Source organism: Lygodium microphyllum, chromosome 2 (genome assembly GCF_053477565.2).
Source record: "Lygodium microphyllum isolate KBCC chromosome 2, Lygodium_microphyllum_v1.1.10, whole genome shotgun sequence".
Taxonomy (NCBI): Eukaryota; Viridiplantae; Streptophyta; class Polypodiopsida; order Schizaeales; family Lygodiaceae; genus Lygodium; species Lygodium microphyllum.
The window spans coordinates 8,755,589-8,778,089 of NC_141136.1; the positions used below are offsets into that span (position 1 = coordinate 8,755,589).

At 45.9% G+C, this 22,501-nt stretch overlaps 1 protein-coding gene across 2 annotated transcripts in view; it reads right to left on the minus strand.

The window, feature by feature from the left end:
- Positions 1–2,129: 2,129 nt before the first annotated feature.
- LOC148039458 (uncharacterized) overlaps positions 2,130–22,501 on the minus strand; it is a 72,096-nt gene continuing 51,724 nt past the window's right edge. For both annotated transcript variants that reach the window (XM_087690965.1, XM_087690972.1), the window contains exons 15-16: positions 21,418–21,471; positions 2,130–2,340 (exon numbers count right to left, since the gene is read on the minus strand). In XM_087690965.1, the coding sequence (XP_087547091.1) occupies positions 2,278–2,340; positions 21,418–21,471 (117 nt within the window). In that variant the 3' untranslated portion in view covers positions 2,130–2,277. The remainder of the gene's footprint in view (positions 2,341–21,417; positions 21,472–22,501) is intronic.

Consider the following 22,501-nt stretch of genomic DNA (forward strand, 5'->3'; position numbering starts at 1 on the left):
GTCAAAAGAAGTGAAAAGAAGGATACATGTAAGGATCAAGAAGAACCCAAAAGTGATGGCTTGAAGATACACTGACTGTGTCCAACTGGCAAAATTCAAAGCCTAGAGTAAAAAGTGATTGTCAGGAGAGAAAAAAAAGGCAAAAATAACATGAAGATGCGAGGTGCTCCCAAAAATTTAGGAATTAAAATCAACACTGAGAAGGTTCAAATAATTTTTTATAAAATCATTCTCGATCTTCGAGCTCATTCTTGTGCAAATTGTAAATTAATGTGCATTTAACGGTGCACAAGTAAAGTGAGTTAGGATGTCTAAACAAGTCATAGGACTCTACAGGCAGGCATAAAGAGACCAGGGCAGTGAGCACCCTTGAAACATAGGCCCATCCCAAATCTTAAATCAAAGGTCACATATATATGGTGAAAAAAACCTTATTGTAACTATTCCATTGACTAATGCAACGCCGGCTTATCTCTTTTCTTCTTCACAGTCTCGTTTTCTTCTCTGTGTAGCCATCTCTAGCATGCAAGATCTCAGAGAGACAAGGAGAGTCTTGTGAGAGCTTGTGAGCTTGCTCTTGGTTATTATAGCCAAACTCCATTGCTTCCCCTCACCTTCTTGGAATCTTCCTAGTTTGAGAGGTGGAAGAGTAGAGACTTTGTTGCAAAGATAGAGAGCTAGAGGAGGCGTGAGAGAGAGAGAGAGAGAGAGAGAGAGACACAGAGAGAGACAGAGAGGAGGCAAACTTGCATTGGCTTGGAGGAATAAGCGATGGAGACAGGCTAGGCTACAAATAACATTGCTCATAACAAGGTCCCACATTGGAGAACAACCTTTCCATCAAAAGTACCACCACTTTTCATGGAGTTGGGGGGTATGATCAACTACCCACAAGCATTACCACTATGCAACCATATACTCACATATTTTGGGCTCAATGTTGCCACCTGCAAGACTATAGATTACACCACTCATAGCATGGTCCCACAAGGAAGAGCAACCTTTCCATCAAAAGTACCATAACTACTAGCAACTCTGTTGTTGAGATCTATTGGACAATGTGCTTTAACAATAACATCCAAGATAGCATTTGCATGGCAACACAAATTATCATGTTGGGATGTGAGCAATATGTGGTGTATAAAGTGGAGGCAAATACATGTAATTCCTTACTCATGGTTAATCTTAAATTAGATCACTCAACACCTAAAAACTTAAGAGAGAATCATGCTTGAGATTGGGTGATTTGTATTTATAATGCAATTATAGTCTAGTGATTTTTGTATTCTTAAATGCATCGTCATGTGCACTCAAGTGCCTTTTAGACCTAGCAATGCAGATTAGACATTTGGTATACATACAAATAAAATACATGTATCTATGTAATGCAATAAATCCCTATTGGCTAGGCCAAACCAATTGTTGTATATAACATAATGGACCAAATATACAAGGAATCTTCATACATGTACTACAATTCAATATACACTCAAAACGGGCCAAGGTATCTATATATCACTTGGCATCTTAGTAGGAAAAATTATCCTCACTCAAAATAGACCAAGGTATTTATGTCACTTGGAATCTTAGTAGGAAAATTTGTCCTTGCCATTTCACACCTTTAATGCTTTTCTAGGAAAATTTTTCCTAGAGTCGCTATGTTTTCCATCAATGATTTAGTATGTAAAATTTCCCTCTTGTTATTGTACTTGCCAATTACTTTTGCCTTTAGTCAAAATAGTTATTTGCCTTTAATAAGCCTTTGAACATAGCACGCCTGTTGATTGCATCACCTTGTAGAACAGTTTGAAGCTACCATACATCCCCGGCTATGGAGGGCTTTTGCTCTTTGGATACAAAGTAGAGTCTCGACCTTGTGCTACAACAATTAGGGGAATATAACACCAAGAGTTTCAACTACAAAGTTTGCAGATCCTTGATCGTAATATCAGTAAAGCAATAATGGGGACACAACAGAACTGCCACCCTTTCTCTGATGGCCTTTGGTTGGCTGAACCCCGGCAGAACTTCAGAAAGACCTTCCCCAAGCTACCAACCTTCCCCACAAAACAGCATATATACATATAAATATATGCATATATATATATATGAATATATGTATGTATGTATTAGATTAGATATGTACAGTTGCTTCCACATTTGCCAAGCCCCAAACTTGATAATCGACTGTGGTCGATCTGACATTTTGAATTTGGGGAGATGGCGGTGTGACCAAGTTGTTTGCCAATGCCAAAATGTGCAGAATAAAAGGTAGATTCACTGTCCATTCGTTGGGGGTAATGCGTATGGCGCGAGCTCCCCGAGTCCTGGCTTTTCACTCTGTAATTAAGCCATGTTAGAAATTAGGTGACTAACCGTCCCTCCCTCTCTCTCTCTCTCTCTCTCTCTCTCTCTCTCTCTCTCTCTCTCCACAAAAAAAACCCACTTCATAGCAGGTCTCGCCATTGCCAGCCGATACCAGTGTCACGTATGGGAAGGCCCAATTCGGAAACGGTGAGGGAACAGGAAATTTAAAAACAGGTAAATTTAGGCTTCCTTTTCATAATTCCAAAATCAACTTCTTCACGAGTATTCAAAGACCCTCTAAACGCACACTCGAATCATCATAATGCACTAATCAAGACCACTTGATACTGTGAAATAAGCATATACTACTGAAAGAGTCTAAAAAGCAAATATCGAAGGGCCATAAATGTCTGGAAGCTGAAGTATATATCATGAGAGCACAAAGCAGGCGAAAACAGTCACTTGGTGACAGCAGGTAGGCTGGAACCTGAAGGTCCCTACAGCACTCCCTGCAGTTGGAATATTCTTGGGAATGGGACAAGGAATATTCCATCAAGGTCGAACATGTTCCCCATTCCCACCCTTCAGGGAATGGCACTCCCCTGTTCCAAAGCCCTGTTCTTGCGATTCCATGTCATTATGCCTCCTGCCCAATGCCAGATGCAAGCAAGGAAGCAGGCTACCCCCCCTAAATAGGACACCTCGGAGGCACTTGATGCCATCCAGGCAGAGGTACAGAATATCACTGAAAATAAGAAATGCTCGTACAATGAACTCACCAAATGCACCCAAGACTTCCACTGCTACATCCTGGTAGAAGACTACTCAGCTCAAAGAACGCCTCTTTAAGTTGGAAAGCAAGACCTTGGAGTACGAGAAGCACTTGGCAGAGAAGGATCGCCACATTGCTACCCTGGAAGAGAGACAAGAAGAAGAGATATGCAAGCTGAAAGCAACCTGCATACATATGGAAATGGCAAAGTAGATCCCCACCTTGGAGGATTTCAAAGGAAAAATCATGGAAGATGTAGCCACCATCATACAAAGATGGGAAGAAATTGAACAAGGAAAGGAGGTCAAGAAGGAATTGATGAAAGTGGTTTAAAAAAGGCATGCACCAGTAGATAGCAAGAATACCATTATCAATGAGACCACATTATAGCAAGGCACTTTGCACCAAAATGGGAGTAGAATGGGTCCTGTTCAAGAAAGCTGGAAGGGTCAAGAGATCGAGCACTCATCTTGAAGTTCCAAATATAGTAGCACATCAAGATTTCCTCTCTCACCCCCATTAGGCTCTCGAAACAAAGAAGATCTACCTCAACGACAACCTTACATCAGCCCAAGTGGCACACCGGCCAAAATGCATGCCATGGATTATCAGAACATGCCAAGAGTGCAAGTGGGCAGTCTATGGAGGTCGGCAAGTGATTGTCACAAAGAGACATCTAACGCACTACATGTCATCGCGCAGCCTATGATATCCAGCTACAAGTTGTGGTATGGAACAGGAAAGGAACTGTCACGAAAAATCCACAACTCTTTGAGGAGACTTTTAGAGGTAAAGACATGGTGTTCTAAATAGAGACACATTAATGCCAAAGGAGAAGATTAGTGAAGGTGACAAGGTATCACTCAGAGTCAATCCTTCAACCAAAACCTAGGACTAGACGCAGGACCCAAGGATCTAGATTTGTGACAATACTATATTGATCAATGTTTAGGATGGACTTTGTCACTGACCAAGCACTCTTGATACTCACAAAAAGCTACTCACATCTTAAAGTACTCACAAACTTCGGACCTAGAAGGCTCCTATTCAATGATGACAACAATAATTGATCCATAAGCCTGGTGCCCGTTGCAATATTTCATTTAAATTATTGAATATTCTTATACATGTTGATCACCTAGCACTTAATCACATAGTACAAGTGGTCAATAGGGATGAGCAACCCCACTTCTTCTAGATCAAAATCTAGTAGCTCATGGGTAGAGACATATATTGTAACGTGTGATTTTGCTCCAAGGACATCTTTATTTGCTATGCAAGGGGGGGGTCACCACACATACCACCATACCAAGATACCCTCACAACTAGCGGACATGTTAGTAGGTGACTTCAATGCAGAGCATCAAGTTTGATTGTTTGAGAGAGATGGACCTCACTAGGATGGAGTTCGCTTAAGACTTGCCTAGGACAACACACCCTCCAAAACCCACTATTCACATTGGGACACCAAGGGTGAGAATTGAGCTACCCACCAACAAAATCCCAACTGCACGCTCTCTCTATGAGGGGCTACAAGCCACTCTTATGGGCTTCTACATTGATTTCCAACGCGCCACATGATATAAGTCCTTGAACCACCAACTTACCTAGTAGACCCAAACTCCTATACTCCAATTTGCAATAGTCCCTCTGATGATGGTTTGCCATGCCACTTTGGCTCAAGAATCCTTGGATCTTTCCAAATCGAACCACATGAAGTTTTGAGCTAAGTGATGTAACTAAGTTATACAAGCCGATGAGAACCACCAACAAGAAGCAATACACACCACAATTGCTAACAATACCTATTTGACTAGTAGAGTTATGTCTACCAGAAAGAGATAGGTGATGCTCTAGTATGTCATTTCGCTGGACGGTATGAATTACTCAATCGTCGAATCAAGCACCACTTAGAACACACAATATCTTACTACCTATCCTCTACTCACCCATTTGGAGCCCAAGTGCACTTTCCAATCTATGCTAGAGTCTAGATTTGTTAGAAAACCAATTGATTTACACCAGTTGATCCATGGTCATGTATGCTCAAAGGCATTGCTGACAAGATGGTTATGTATGCTACTGTGAGGTATTGTTGATAGACATTGAGAGTTGCTATGATTCTTCTCTATTTTCAGGAGTTGGTGTGATTGATATCGACATAAGGTTCTCTCTAAGACACCTTGATAGTGGCTTGATCACCCACTACTTGGGTATCCATGGTCCTATTCTAATGGTCTTGGTTGTATGGACTATGATGAGTCATTATCATTGCATCATTGTATTGTATTAGATCACCCCTGATCTAAGAGAGGGTATTAGAAGATTTGTCATCTCATGAGTGAGGCTAAGTGTACTTTAGTGGGCTCGGCATCAAGAAATGACTGAGCAACCAAGGAGACAATAGGGTTTGCAAGGAGGAACACAAAGTGTGTACAACAAACACTTGGAAGAGAAGAGAAAAGAGAAACTTAGAAGAATGAAATGAAATAATAAAGTGAATCTGATACAGGGTGCCCCAACACAAAGGACGCCCTAGAGCAAGAAGACTACCAAATAAGGCTTTGAGTCTACAAATGCAAGGATGACGAGTGGCTGATGAAGATGACCTCCTAGACAGCCCAAACGCAAAAGCTGGGGGGGGGGGGGGGGGGGGGTGCTGGGTGCTGTTGGACTGATTTAAGAGGTTTTAGTCATTTTATACTAGCTGACCTGATTATTTTATTATCATTCAGTTGGCCAAATTTTTTCTAATTATGGCCTATTTATTGGCCACTATTCTCTCCCCCTCAGTCATTTACAGCATACTCGATTGCTTGCAGGTCCTATTGGAGAGAGGGAGCTAATGCCAATGTCCACATGAGCCAATGGCTCATTGTTGTATTTGACTGTCTTGTCTTGGTATATGGATTCCATTTCCTGAGCATTCTTCTAAGTTATTTGCATTCTACACTTCCACCGCTACACCCAGTTCTAACACTTTGCTCTTCCTACAATAACAAAGAAATAAGTTGGTCAAAGGTGTAGTTGATTTGGTTGCCCATAGTCACTAACCTACTTTCCAAGATCTTTAATACTAGTCCAATAAGAATCCATATTATCTCCTCCATCACTTGCTTCAGCTCTTTTTCAATGCAATATCTCTGATGATTTTTTCTTAGCATGGAGATTTCTCAACACGGGTTTATGTTAGCAGACATATGTGTCTTGTACCATCATCTCCTACATGTGAGGCTAACAATCTGAGACAAACGAGGACATTAGGAGCTCTGACATTGTATTTGTTTGTCATTTTAAGTGTTGTAGGCACTTTAGATAGAGGGCACATTAATGCATTTCTTTTTGGGCACTTTAGGCTGTCCTAGGAGCCCATGTTTTGGGCTTGGCCACTTTATTACTAGTTGTGACCCTAGTTTGCCTGTATATAGGTAGCCTGCCTTCTCTCTCTCTTATTATCTATCATTGATCCTTCATGATTAGACAGCCCTCCTCATTCTCTCATCCCCCTACTACTATCCGGTGCCTACATTGACACATAGAGCTGCATGTTGGGGCTGACTGTTGCAGCCTCATATCCTTCAGCCATTGCTGTCAAATTGTCCCTTCCCTCACCTGCATTCTCTTCTTGTCTCCTATCCGTGTTCACTTTCCTTTCCACTGCACACTCTCAAATGGTATCAGAGCCACATGCGTTTGATCATGAATCACTGCAATGTGGCCTGTTTCTCAGCCTTTTACTACTGTGCTTTTCCATGACAGCCATTGTTACCACCTGCATTTTATGCAGGGATCAGTATACGTGCTGCATTTTAAATCTCTGGATCTTTTCCTCAGTCCTGGCAGCAGATATTCAACCTGGCCGGCACATAACAGGAGCACAGTGCAGGACAGTCCTTGTGCTTTGTGCAGGGCACCATCTTTTGTGCTGCATTTCTTTACTGGAACCCTCATGTAGGCCTAGGCAACACCACAGCTGACCTAGTGCCTGTATTATCCTCTGCACATCTGCATTTTGAGCAGGCCTCCCTGGACAGACCAGCATTTTTTGCTAAGGACAGGTTACCTCTCTCCAGGCGACCCTTTCTTCACCCACTGAGTAGCAGTTTTGCAGGTATATCTTTCTCTGTTCCAGGCAGGTGTGGCAGGTTTCAGCCCATTTTTGGCTGTGATTCTATTCTGGAGTCCTGTAGCACCTACATTTGCAGGTCAGCCTGCCTTCTCGACATCGAGTTCTCTTTCTCACCTTGGATACTTCCTGTCTGCATTCCTGTAAAACCGTCCTTGTGTTGACCAGCAGACCGATGGACCCTATACAGGTGGAGGACATCCAAGTTGCAGCATCTTGTTTTTTTTTTTTCCCTGCAGGTACTTTTTGAAGGACAGCTATGGCCAACATGTATGCTTTGGGAGATCGTGTGGTTCAGGACCATTCAGACAGCCCATCATCCTATCACACTTTCCCCTCTATTTCCTTCCTGGGCTTCTAGTCCCCCACTGGCATTGATGGCATCTCTTGACCAAGTGCTGGTACTACCCTCTCTACCCGCATCCGAGAAGCTGGATGGGACGAACTACCCTCTATGGTCTTGCTGAATGGAGCGCCTCTTCTACACTTAGGTCATAGGGATTTTGTTACTGTCCCTATACCCCAACATACCATGGATCCCCATGATGGTGTGACCTCAGACTCGGCAGCTTTACAAGATCATTTGAATGCCAAAACCTGCTCTTTTATATTTTTGAGTTGTGCAGATTCCGTATTCATGATGCGAGTCAACCCCAAAGGTTTTGAAGAGATTGGCATCTCTCTACCAAATCCAGACATTTGGGTAACGACTATCTCCCAAGTTGAAGCTAAGATAGTTTTTTGTCGCAAATTCCCCTACAATGCAAGATCACATCCACAAGATGGAGGAGATTCCGGATGAGCTTGCATCCCTTGGTCGGGACATTTCTTTGGAGGACCTAGCTATGACACTTCTCTCACATCTTTCGTCATCAATATATGACGTGTTCTATACCAATCTTCTCACTCCTCGTACTAGAGAGACGATTCACTTGGGAGGAGCTAGTCCCATTGGTGCTTAAGTAGAATGTGCATCGTAGTGAGCTAGATTTTGGCAGAGACCGTACACATAACCGTGCTTTTGCAGCCTTATCTACAAGTATAGGACAAGCCAAGCAAAAGAAAGGGAAAAGAAAGAAGTCAAAGTCATCTTCAAACTCTGATATAGATTTTGTGGGGAAGCATAGAGGATATCCCATGTGTCCTCATTGTAGGAAAACCTCACACCCTAAGTAGAAGTGCTAGAGGAAATACCCTTACCTATGTTTAGGAGCAAAGGATGGATATACATCAGAGCCTTCATCTACCTCTACTTTATCACCAACTATTACCACAAAGTCCATGTTTTCACATATTCATCAAGTGGAGGAGACTATGAGAGTGTGCAACGGAAGAGAAACACAAACACAGAGAGAAGTAGAAAGAGAGAGAGAGAAAGAGGAAGCAGAAGATGAGGGAAGAATACTACATTGACTTAAGAAGAATGCTGATACAATGATGATGGACTGATCAGTCCCTACACGCAGCCCACATCATCAATGAGGACACAAGATCACGTTAATGATGACGACAACACTGGAGACGGAGAAAGATGATAGAATCAGAGTGTGCACCTACCAAGGAAGAAGGAAGATGATGGCATGAATGACTGCCAAGTCAAGGATGACTATAGATAGCCAAAAAACCCCTAAATTGGCCTACTAAAATCTGGAAATGCCATGAATGCTGGCTGACCAGCATTTAATGCCGGTCGCAGTATAATAAATGCCTAGAAAATGCCACATGGCCTCCAAAAATCTGAGTGGCAAGGACAATGTCCAGCAGATGTGGACAGCCTGGTAAATGCAAAAATTGCTCACAGAAAACACACTAGAACCCAACAAACAAAAGAAATGCATCCAGATAGCCACTCTAGAATGAGTAGCCTCCCCCATCAAAACACGTGACAGACCTATCAAAGCTCCAAAAGTCCTAATCTAACTAAGACTAAGACTCACAGGCAGTAGATGACAAGGCATGACAAATATGACTACTAACACCCCCTCTCAGATCCTGGATTTGGCAAAAGGCCAGGGAAGAAATGGATCCTCATGTGGCAAGAGGAATGCCAATGTCGATGAAGTGTGTTGATGAAGACTACCAATGAAGAAGCTCCTAACGATCCAAGGAAACTCCCTCTGAAACACTAGGAGCTAGGAAATCCACAGCCACATCCCCTCTGAAAGGGATGGGAGGTACAAGGGAACCACTGAAGAAGAGGCGGTCTGGGGGAGATGGGAGCAAGAAGCCATGGAGGGGGGATGTATCACCATCTGGGGCTGCCTATCTGCATCACGAAAAACAGGTCTTGGCCGCCCCAAGTACGCATGAAGTGACAACAGAGCTCTTGGTGAGCCCTGGACTCACCCTACACCTACTCCCAACGGCCGTGGAGGGAGTGGATGATGGAGGTCCATAGCTCTGCTAAGGTCGCCTGGACTGAAAAGTCTCTCTCCCCCGAAAGCCTCCTGACACCACGCCTTCCAGATATGCCATCCAGTAAGACTCCCTATGATCTCCCATACCTCAGAGCTGTCTGCTATGGGGTCACGTACCTGGCGGATGGGTAGAGCCTCCAAACCGACCAATGCCCACGACCTTGCCTCGATGATGAATATCGTGTCTTGCATCCCAGCCTCATACAGAAGGTGATGGCCCTAGCTAACTACCTGGCAGCAGAGAGCTCCCCATGAGATACATCCAAGGCTAGGTGCTATACGGCGAAGGATGCAGCATGCTCCTCTCCACACGAGCTGCGCCATCTCGCAGGACCAAAAGTAGTGCTTTGGGGTTTCCAGGGACTGCTGTGTGCAGCGCTTACAACCTCCCTCCTGCATTTGGGCAAGCCAACTCCCCACCGCCAAGCCTCCGTATGCCATCAGCCATAAGAAATACGATACCCTCCTCACCCTCTAGCTATCCCATAAGTAGCGCCAGAAGGTCCGTCGGAACAGCTCCATGACGCTGTACTCCGCCCAGTGCCTGCTACGTGACGGCACCCAGTCCATATCCTCCTATATTAGTATGTGTGTCAATCCTGGCAGTGTACTCCAGGAACCGCGATGGCTTCTTAGCGACTGCAGTGGCCGGCCATAGCCACTCTCTTGGATCCCACTCCAGCTCATCAAGTGGTTTGCCCTTCCAAATCCAAAGGCACCACTCCCTAAGCTCCTTCCAGAAAACATAGGGGTCCAATCGCCGTGTCTTCCCCTGGAGGCTCACCACCCAAATCATCCTCCACGATAGGACAGCTATCCCCCCATCCTGCTGCCCTCTGATGGGCCAGACGCCCCCCTTCCTGAACAGTGAAGAAAGTCCCCTACAGGGTGCTGCCCACTCTACCTGCCACCTATAGGGGGATGCCTACTGGTGAAAACCTAGCAGTTCAAACCTCCCCAAGCTCTATCAGCTCCCGTATCGGGGGAGCAAGCCACTCTAAAGGTATTGCTACATCTATCTCCCTTCTTCTCAACTTCACTCCTCTCTAGCAACCTGATGCTCGCTGCAGCACCTCCTCGTCCACCATCCTGTACATCTCAATCTGTGCCCCATCCCGATCTTTGACCTGGGGGTTCCAGATCACTGGCTTACGGTCTATCTCCATGTGGCATCCTGGGGGGCTCTGGATTAGGGCCTTACGTAAGCCCTACCACACGCGGAGTAAGCTGCGTAGGAAAGGTAATCTAGGAGGGGTGATCTGGGCTGACGTGAAGATCCATCTCAGGGACGGCCTCCACTGCCAAGCCTCGGTCTACAATCCTAAAGACCCTCCTGCAATAAAACCTTTCAGGTCTACCCGCTTGGTGTGAGACTGCGGACAACTAGCTTGCCCAAGAGGACCATATTCTGATACTATGGGTCTATGATCCCAAGCCCTCCCTCTGACCGATGCCGTATAATGGTTGCCCACACCACCTTGGCCCTGGAATCCCTAGAGCCTTCTGACCCTGACCAAAGGAAATTCTGCACTAGGCAGCAAAGCTACACTACGCAAGAAGAGGAGAAGCACCAATACGAGGCGATATACCAGGCCGTCGCTACGAGGACCTGGTTAACCACCAGGGCTCGGCGCGCTAGTGAGAGGCGAGCCATGTTCCGATAGGTCAGCTTCCTCCAAAGCTTCCTCTGAATAGAATCAAGGACATGAAGAAACTACTGGGCGGGTGTGATGTCGAGTCCCATCTGGAACCCTAGGTACCGGACAGCCTGCCCTCTACTCACCCATCTAAATCCCAGGTGGACGCCCCACTCCGTGCTAGAGTCCGGATCTGTGAGGAAACCAACCCACTTTCGCCAGTTGATTTTCGCTCCCACAGCAAGACAAAACACCTCAAGAGCCATCCTCACTCTCTCCAGCATCAACTCATCGTCCTCTATGTAGAGTGTTGTGTCATGTGCATACTCTGAATCTAACAACTCAGTCTCCTCTCTCACTGGAAGTCGAAGGCCGCGTAGTCCGCCCACACGTGACCTGAGGAAATGAGACATTGCCTCTACAAAGAGTAGGAACAAGTATGGGGCCAAGGGGCAGCCCTGTCGTACCGATCTCTCTAGCCAAAACTCCTCCCCACACCTACCATCAATGAGAACCCTGCTGGTGGCCGATCTGTAAAGTGCGGAGACCCCGCGAATCCAAGCTTGAGGGAAACCAAAGCTCACCATGGTGCCCTCTAGGAAATCCCAATCCACCCTGTCATAAGCTTTCTCAAAATCCAAGAGTAATACGGCCAGTCTCTGCCCACTCTGTCGCCTCAAAGAAGGTGAATACATTGTCTAGGATGCTCCTATCTTGGACAAAGCCTGTCTGTGTGTCATGGATGATGTCTGGAAGCATGGCGCGTAGTCACCTACCAATTATCTTTGCCAGTGCCTTATAGGCCACTGACAAAAGTGTGATTGGTCTCCATTGGGAAAGCTCCAACCGGTCTCCCCCTTTGGGGAGGAGACTGATAAGGCCTGCCGAAAGACTCCCTAGCATCTATCCTGAAGTGAAGATCTCCTAGAAAGCCATCAGTAGGGGGTCCTTCACCACTTCCCAGTAAGTAGTGAAGAAGGCCTTAGAGAGACCATCCTCTTCTGGGCATTTCTACCCGTCCTGTGTATAAAAAGCCTCCTCTAATTCCTTCTCTATGAAGGGAGCTAGGAGGGAGCGTCCCATCTCCTCTGAGACGAGGGACAGGATGTGATCCAAGACCTGTTGTCTACATCGATGCCCTCTAGCTGAGGCTATCTCCTGCTGGAACAAGCGACTGTAGTAGTCAGTGGCAATCTCCATCACCTCGTCTGGGCTAGAACGAGTCCTCCCATATTGATCTTGAAGGCTGTGTATTTGCTCTCCTGAGGAGCAAGGCTGGTGCACCTAGAAAAACTCCCTGCACATCGTATCTCCTTTTGGTGCCCAGAAAGCTGCTGAGGTGAGAAAAGAGAACTCCGAGCGCTTGTCCTCTAGGCCAACAATGGCTACTCGCGCGCGCACCTCCTGTGCGTGGAGGGTGGGATCTCCTGGTGCCTCCTATAATAATCTCTGCGTCGCTACAAGGTCCCGCAGGAGTGCTCTCTCCTCCTCCTAGCTGTGCTGCCTAGCCTATATGGCTGCCTCTTGGCAAATTCTACTTGACTAGGCTAGGGCCTCTGCAACCTCCTCTGCTATCTGGTCCTTCCTGTCCCACTCCTTGGTCCAAACCTGCTCTATCTATCTCGTCACCTCCTCCCTCCTATAGATCGAGTCAGGGATACGACGAGCTCGTGCGTCTAGGGCAGAGGGTGGGGCACAGGCGGCCGAGGTATCACACTTGAGCATGATCTTTCGAGCCCCCCCATAGTGGAGAGCTGCGAGGGATGTGATCGAGCCGAGGTATCACACTTGAGCATGATCTTTCGAGCCTCCCCATAGTGGAGAGCTGCGAGGGATGTGATCCACCCCATAGTGGAGGCGGCCGAGGCATCACAATATCCCTGCAGATCTAATGTACCCTTTCCATAGCAAATACATTTTCTTTGTGTGCCCTTAAGGTATCGAAAGATGCATTTCACTGCCTCCCAATGTGCTTTGCCAGGGTTCGACATAAACCTGCTCACAATTCCCACTGCATGAGCAATGTCAGGTCTAGTGGCAACCATAGCATACATGAGTGATCCACAAGCTGAAGCGTAAGGAACACCCTTCATAGAGTTGGCTGCCATGTCATCTTCTGGGCAATCAACTTTGCTAAGCTTAAGGTATGGTGGTAATGGAACACCAAGTGACTTAGCATCTGTCATAGAGAAACGATCAAGCACTTTGTTGATATACTTTTCTTATGAGAGAAATAAGAGCTTCTTCTCTCTATCTCTCGTCACACGCAAGCCCAAAATATATTCAGCTGCACTCAAGTCCTTCATGGAAAAGGTTGAATTCAGCTATCTTTTCAATGCATTAACCTGGCTCTTATGCTTACCAACAATAAGCATATCATCCACATAAAGCACAAGGATAATAAGGCTTCCATCATCAGCCTTCTTTGTGTATAAGCAATGATCTACATTGCTTCTTTTAAACCCATGTGAGAGCATGAAGGCATCAAACTTCTTATACCACTGTCTAGGAGCCTGTTTTAAACCATACAAGCTTCTCTTAAGCTTGCATACCAAATGCTCCTTTCCTAGCATAACAAAGCCCTCTGGCTGTTTTATATACAGCTCTTCTTCTAAATCACCATGCAGGAATGCAATTCTAACATCCATCTAATCAAGTTCAAGATCCATAGATGCAACAATAGCAAACAATACCCGAAGAGTGGTCATTTTGACAACAAGTGAAAAAACTTCCTGAAAGTTAATCCCCTCTTTTTGAGTATAATCCTTAGCCACAAGCCTGGCTTTGTACTTGGGTTTGCCATCCATACATTTGATTTTGTAGACCCACTTGTTAGGAATAGCTTTCCTATCTTTGGGCAATGAAACCAAATCCCAAGTATCATTCTGATACAATGACTTAATTTCTTCCTGCATAGCTTGCTCCCACTTTTTCTTTAACTCACATGACAATGCCTCTTTATATGTAAGAGGCTCACCCTCATCTGTGAGTAAAATGCAGTCCAAAGAGGGATCAAACCTCTGTATGGGTCTCCTGACACGTGTAGACCTTCTCACCCAATGATCTGTGTTATCAGGCAATGGATTTACATACAAAGAAATGTCAATGACCTCATTATTTGGCTGCTGAACTGCATTTTCAGATTGCTGTAATAAATTTTCAGGCTGCTGTAATTGATGTTCAGCATGCTGATTTTGTTGCCCAAACTGATTTTCAGCATCCCTTTGCTGCCCATTTGTATCTGGCTCAATAATGACACATTGATTATCATAACCAGCATCAAATGGAGCTAAATTTTCAGTGGTGGCTGATGGCTGTTTAAGTGGCTGATCATGCTGAAATTTCACTTTCCTTTTGTCTACATCACTAGATGTGGCATTTTTCAGCAGCTTTGATTCATTAAATACCACATCTCGGCTGCATAGCACCTTTTTCATGCTTGGAACCCAAACTCTATAACCCATTTCACCATCATCTCCATAACCCATGAAAATACCTCTGAGGGATTTCATGTCAAGTTTGGTTCTGCTATCAACAGGCACATGTACATAGCATTCGCAGCCAAAGACCCTTAAGTGGTCATATGAAGTAGGTTTGCCAGACCAAACCTCTTCAGGGATGCCACTATCAAGTGCACAATGAGGAGATCGGTTGCAAATATGCACCGCGGTTTTAAGTGCCTCTCCCCAAAACAATTGCGGGAGATTAGCTGTGGACAGCATGCATTGAATCTTCTCACATAAAGTACGATTCATTCGCTCAACCACACCATTAGATGACGGATTATAAGGGAATATAAGCTCTCGTTTAATCCCATTTTCATCACAAAAACTATTAAATTGCTTAGATACGTACTCTCCCCCATTATCTGTTCTTATGTATTTCAGTTTTAAGCCCTTTTGAGTACTAACAAATGCATAAAACCTTTTAAAAGCATCCAATGCCTCACTTTTCTGCTTAAACAAATAAACCCATAGCTTTCCAGAGTGGTCATCAATAAAAGAAACAAAATAACGGAAACCACTATGAGTTTTTATTGACATGGTACATACATCGGAATGGACTAAATCCAAAATACATGCCTTCCTAGAGGCTCCATGAGAGTATGAACTCTTTACATGTTTTCCAAAGACACAATCATCACAAAAGTCAAGCTTTGAGTTTTTCACATCAACTCTTCCAAGTGAAGAAAGTGCATCCAAACCCTTTTGGCTCATGTGTCCAAGACACTTATACCATAGCTCCATGTGTGACTGTACTTCTGCAACTGCAACAAACTTTCCAGGAAGTGCCTTGCAATGAAGATAATACAAAGTTCCCTTTTTACCACCTCTAGTGACCAACATAGATCATTTCTGTATTTTCCACATTCCACCACCAAAGGTAGTGTAGTAACCCCTGCTATCTAACTGCCCAACAAAAAGCAAGCTCTTCTTAATGCCAGGTACATACCTAACATCATGAAGAATCAATTCCTAGCTATTTTCAAGAGCCAGGTGTATGGTGCCCACTCCTTCAATATCGCATGCATGATTATTCCCTAGGTAAACTTTCCCAAGATTACCTACTGCATAAGTAAAAAAACACTCCAGAGATGGAGTTACATGAAATGAGGCACCACTATCAACAATCCACGATTGTGACAAACCATCATGAGCAGATAACAAGGCATCTATCACATCCCTTTTAGTGATATACATATCTTCCACTGTCATAGCATGTGGATTTGAAGATGCAACCAGCAAATCAGTATCTTTATCTTCTTCTATCTCCTCAATGACAACACTAGATACCATATTTGCCTTTTCTGTTTCTTTAGGGGTAGAGCTACTATCCTTCTCATTCTTTTTGCCTTTTGCATTAGCCTCCTTTTTGCGTTCTTGCTCCTTCTTATAATACCTGCAATCGGGCTTTTTATGCCCTTTGCGTCCACACTGATAGCAAGTGACATCTTGCTGTTTTTCTTTGCTTTTGCTGCGATTTTTATGCTTATTTGCAGCATTTGACTTCTTTTCAGTCCGTCCTCTAACATTATAGGCCGATCCACTATTTTCCCCACTAGACTTGCGTCTAATCTCCTCATTGAGGATAGAACCACGTACACCATCAAATGTCAAGTTGGGGTTGTTGCTCAATGACACAACCAATGCTTCCCATGAATCTCGCAAAGTCATGAGCAAGAAGATAGCCTTTAGCTTAGGATCAAAAGCCGGCAAGCCTGCATCCTGTAACTGACTCAAAATACCTGTAAATGCAGCCCAATGCTCTAAGACGGGCTTAGACTCATCAAGCTTTAAGTTGACTAACTTTCGCATGAGATGGACCTGATTAACATGAGTAGTATTCTCATACGTAGCCTTGAGTTTCTCCCAAACTGCATATGCACTGTTGAGTCCCTTGATATCAACCAAGATATCATCAATAACTGCCATTTTGATGTAAGTAATGGCCTTTTTATTCATTTTAGCCCAATCTTCATCTGACAAAGCAGCAGGTTTTTGTTCTACCAAAGCATCTTCACAATCCTTCAGAAAAAGTATACCCTACATACGATCTTTCCAAAGATCAAAGCCATTGCCATCAAATTTACGAATCTCAAAAAGATTCTTTGTGTCAGCAATGGATGCACTTCCAGCCATTTTTCAGCAATAAATTTCTGCAATAGAATGCTGAATGCAATCAGCCAATAGCAAGGTTGCTGTATATAACAGCAGATACACAAACTTGCACTTCAAAGTGTGCCCAAGAAGCAGATATTTTGCTGTAATTTCAGTCCAAAGGGCTGATTACAGCATATACACAAAGCAAATCTGATACATATGTATACAAGACAGCTCCCACTTCAATAATACATCACCGTAATGCCCTAATGCAATAACCCGAGTGCTGTATGTGCCACTGTTTCACTGCACAATGAGCATTCAGCAATACGTGTACCAAGAGAAGCTGCCTTTTCATAACATTTGATACATCCCAAGTCCAAATTTCTCCCACTTAGCAGTGAATTTGCTGTAATTCCACTGTCAAAGCACAAATCGGCTCAGAATACATCACTAATGTGAAAAGCCCCAAATTTTCTGCAATAAATCTGCCCCAATTGCATTAATACATGTTCCCGAGAGCATAAAACGGGCAAATTCAGTAAAATTTCATAAAATTTTGCAAAAGCCCCAAATTTTCCGGGTCCAAGTGTCCACGAATGTCAACCAATCTGACTTAGCTGAGCAAAAGTTCACCAATACAGCAAAAGGCCCAAATTTTATGGGTCCAATGTTGAGAAATTTTACTAAAATTTCACCAAATTTGGCGAAATCCCCAATTTATACGCACACAATGTCTGCAATTTCGATGCAGATGTCTGTATTATGCATGAACAGCACTAAATCTGGAAAAGCCCCAAATTTTTTGGCTCAAATCTGCACAAATCTGAGAACTGTGCTTGTGCGCGCGAACCGGGGCCTGTTTTAATGTGACAAGTCACAAAAAATTGCAAAAATGACCATCGTGACCTGTCGACCGATCACGCGGATCAGAAATGAACTGCCGCCTGTCCACACTGACCACGTCAGCTGTCGCCTAACTGTCGCTGAGCAGATTTGGCTATCGCCTGTCCACGCTGACCTGTTTCTGACCTGGCGACTGTCTGTCCAGCTGTCGCCTGTGTAAAACGTGACCTGAACACTGTCGCCTAACTGTCCTAAACAGAAACGTGACCTGGAAAGATGACAACCTGATCTGTGCTGACTTGGAATGGCTGAGCCTGACCTGTCTGGCTACAGACTGAGCAAAAACGAGCCTGCAGCACTGTCACCTGTTTCGGGCGTGCTCTCTCTTGACCAGTAGAGATGATGACTTGCTGATTTCTCACGAGCGAAGCGCTGGCGATGTCTCACACAGGCTCCGGGAAGCGCGCGCACCTTAGCCGAAGCTCTGATACCAGTTTGAAGGAAAGTGAAAATGCCCAAGTGGTGTGCGCAACGAGAATGGACTGTGTTCAACAGTAGAGAGTGCAGAGAGAGTAGAGACTCGAGTTGGGTGTGTACCAATGTGGCACACACAAAAAATGAAAGAATGTATTTATGTTTTAGGGTACGGTACATTTACACCCGTAAGAGTGCGGTCACATGTACAAGTAAAATATATACACAGGAAGTGTAGCGAAGGGCCTTTACACCCAACACCTGTCTCGGGAAACTGTGACGGGCGGCAGGGGCAGATGAGCTGGTGGCTATGTGGGAGGGGGAACACTGCTGGTGGGAGGAGGATGTGAGCGTATGTGGCTCATCACCACCTGTGGGAGGAGGAGAGGTGGGTCTAGGGGGATCTCCTGAGACAGATGCGGATCAGGGGGGTGCTCGATAGGGCGAGTGGTGGGGGGGAAGAGGGGGATCGAAGGATGGAGGGATGGTCGGAGGTATGTGTCCGGTGGTGGTGGGGGGGGGGGGGGGGGGGGGGGGGGCGGGCGGCCTGGTGGCCCTCAAAGGGGGGAGCTGTGGACCAGGGTCAGAGGGGGGGGGGCATGGGAAACGGGAGGAAGGGGTGTGGGGGTTGTGGGATCTCAAGTGAGGTAATCTGTGGTGCACGTGATGGATGTAGGGGACTGCGGTCCTGTCGGATGGAGCGGGCGGAGGGGGGGCTACGGAGTGCTCTGCCAAGGGGGCGTCGCATGCCCTCCTGCCCCCTGCTGTCGAGCCTAGGTCTCAGGGGCTGTCTGCAGCCCCCCCTACCATCTCCCTCTCTGCCAAGGGGGCGTCGCATGCCCTCCTGCCCCCTACTATTGAGCCTAGGTCTCAGGGGCTGACATGCTACCTAAAGGAGTGACCTCCAGCCTCAATCTCCAAGAACTTTGGTATGCTTTTTGTGTCTTTCGCGGCCACTCATACCTTTGGGACACCTGCAGCTATCACTGCATCCGCGAAGGAAGTAGAAAGAACTATGTCAAAGAGCCGACCAAAGTCCTCCACTAACTGATGGTACTCTACTGCCAGTCCGGGGAAAAGTAGGGTGACTAGGTGTCTGAGAAAACTGTTGTGGAGTGCAAAAGACTCCGTTGTGAAGCCGCTCTACCAAGGAACCATGTAGATGACCCCCTTCATGGAGGCATAAGGCGAGCTCTCCACTAACTCATGGGCTGCGTCCAACGATCCCTCAGCCCATGAGGATTGCCTCCCTGATCTGCGTTGTGCCAATGCGCGGCGTGGAGTGGAGCCAATCCCACAACTGGGCCCTCAATGGGGAGCGTCCAACGACCTAACCAAAGATTGTTGTTTCTTTCAGCTCCAACTCTGTGGCTCGGACGGCCAAGAGCTATTCCTCAAAAAGGATGATGCGCAAGGTGTTTGACTGGGGGGCACTCGTGGAACGCACCGACGTCTGACCAGAGGTTTCCATCGCACGTCCTTGCTAAGGACCTACCACTCACTCTACTGCGCTATCGAAAGTGGGAGGGGTGTTGCTGCAGGGGAAGGGAGCAATAGGAGGGGAAGAGGGCCGATGCCCGAGGGGGGGGGGGGGGGGGGGGGGGTTGGGTTGCTTGTTTACACGGTGGGGGGGAGTGTAACCGCCGTAGTCCAGCTCTCATCTATTTGTCCGTCCTGATGGTGTGTAGTTCAGTTAAGCACCACTCAGTTTTCTTTTTTCATTTTTCAGCCTATGACAGGAAGGCAGTGTTGAGATATCGAGCTCCACTCGTGATACGCCAGGGTGACCGTTGTATATTTATGTCACCGACTTGTCAATTGCAGACGCGGTTGGTACACCGCCCATGAATAATAGCTACATGATAGCTATCCTTATCTACTCTAGTTCGTGGCTCAGTTAGTATGCCACCTTAGTTAGTTGAGTTTGGTTTGAGACCCATATATAGGGTTCTTCTATTTCTTTGTATTAGAGTTCTTTTGGCTTACACAACTAAGAAGAGGAAAACTGTTTTCAGCCTCCACCCTTGTGTGACTTCCCCCATTGTGCAAGCAAGAAAGCTTCAAGCGAGACTCCTTCCTTCTCTCCCACAATCTTGACAGGCAGGGGGATCAGGCCAACAGGCGGAAGAAGAGGGGCAGTTTCAGGCGGGGGGGAGAGCTGGCAAAAGGTGGGAAAAGCAGGCAAGAGTGGAAGATGCAGAGACAACGCTGGGGGGGACAGCGCCAGGGAGCAGCGCTCCCCAGGGAGGGGAGTCGGTGGGGGGAGTAGAGGCAGAGTAGAGTCGGGGGAGGAGGAGGAGTAGAGGAGGGGGAGGAGGCGGCAGGCAGTCAGGGCGGAGGAGAGAGCGGGGGGGGGGGGGGGGGGGGGGGGTGCAGGGGACACCGCCGTAGTCCAGCTCGCGTCTATTTGTCTGTCCTGATGGTGTGTAGTTCAGTTAAGCACCACTCAGTTTTCTTTTTTCATTTTTCAGCCTATGACAGGAAGGCAGGGGATCAGGCCAACAGGCAGAAGAAGAGGGGTGGTTTCAGGCGGGGGGGAGAGCTGGCGAAAGGTGGGAAAAGCAGGCGAGAGTGGGAGATGCAGAGACAACGTTGGGGGGGGGGGGGGGGGTTGTTGGGGCGCCACGCCAGGGAGCAGTGCTCCCTAGGGAGGGGAGTCGGTGGGGGTAGACAGAGTAGAGGCGGAGTAGAGTCAGGGGAGGAGACGGAGTAGAGGACCGGGGGGGGGGGGCGGGCGGCAGCAGGCAGTCTGTACTGGGGAGAGCGGGGGAATAGACGGGGGACCACGAGCAGTAGGCGGGGGGGAGGGGAGAGCAGGAATGATGGCGGGTGGATCAGCAGCAGCTTACGCGACAGCAGGGAGCATACCCAATATTCTGAAGATTCATTTGGTTGGTTGTATCCACCTTGGTCTTTCTCAATGAGATATTTTAGAATGCTTGTATTCACCCTGCTTTTCTTGGGACAGTAATACAGTTTGCAACCTGATACCAGGTTCTGAGAACAATGCCTAATGACACAATGTCATTTTGTTGATTTGAAAACCGCAGATGCAAGTCTGTAGAAGTCTCCCAAAGTAACTTGTAAGTCCTATTTGAAACTAATAATGATCTTTGGGTGAAAAACAGCGAGACCCTGAATAAGGCTTTTACAAACAACATCATTGCATGCTGGAAGAATTGTTAGCCAAATCTGAAAGCTTCACCATAATTCCAGCATCATAAGCCTAAGAACGTACCAGCAGCTGTGTTACACTCCATTCATTTCGAAATAGCAAAACTGGTCTGCCCCACTGTCCATAAGAAACAAATGTGCATGTCAGTAAATATAAGCTGCATCAGTAAAAGATTATAATCCTACTTGACAGGTCACTTTGATTATCATTAATACTACTGTATTTTGCTACAACCATAAGCACATTTATCACATTAAACAAGGTCCAGAAGTGCTGGAGATATATGAGCCAAAACACGGTCTAATTACAAAACTGATGGCATAATCTTGCTTTTCTGTGGCCAGTAGTCAGTCGAAAACATGACTAACATTAGGACAAGAATTTTAAAACATGATGTAAAATTGCAGATCTAAATTGAAGTTCGAGACGAGGCAATCACTTAGCACCCACATGGGAGGGTGCCTCCCCTCTAAATGCTAGCTGAGAACAAGGCAAAAGCCACATGCCATTGTTTGTTCCAAACGAATGATGCAGATTCACTACACTGGAATCCTCATCCTTCGGGATTTTACCACCCAACCACATGTTCGGGAGGATAAGAGCAAGGACTTAGACACACCGCATGAACAGATGTCACAGGTGTCCGATAAAGTGATATATCCAGCAAGACTTGAACCCACATGTGACCTTGCAATTATGAACCCATCCTTAACAATTAAGACATAACCTTTGGACAAATCCATTCGCCTTGCATGCCCATTCGCCTTGCATGCAAATATACCTGGTACACTTGAATATCAGTTGGGTTTATTGATGCATTGGCTGATTTTTAAGCAAAAAATCACAAAATTGCAATGTAGCAGCAAGAGACTTTTCTGTCAGTTTTGAGGTGTATCCTCAAGCCTAATATATGCTTTGTGGTGATTTTTGTTGCTTGAGCAAGGTGTTCACAACAGGTGATCATTCCTGAGATTGCTTGGCCTCCTTTTTTGTTTTCTTCAAATGGCACAACAAGATACAGATCATGGCTTCTACTTGCTTGTCCAAAAGGACAGGTTGGATGGCACCAATTATCCTCTCTAGAGCCATATGCTATAAAACATTTTGGTTGTCAAGAATCTACGGAAACATGTCATGGTCTTCCCGC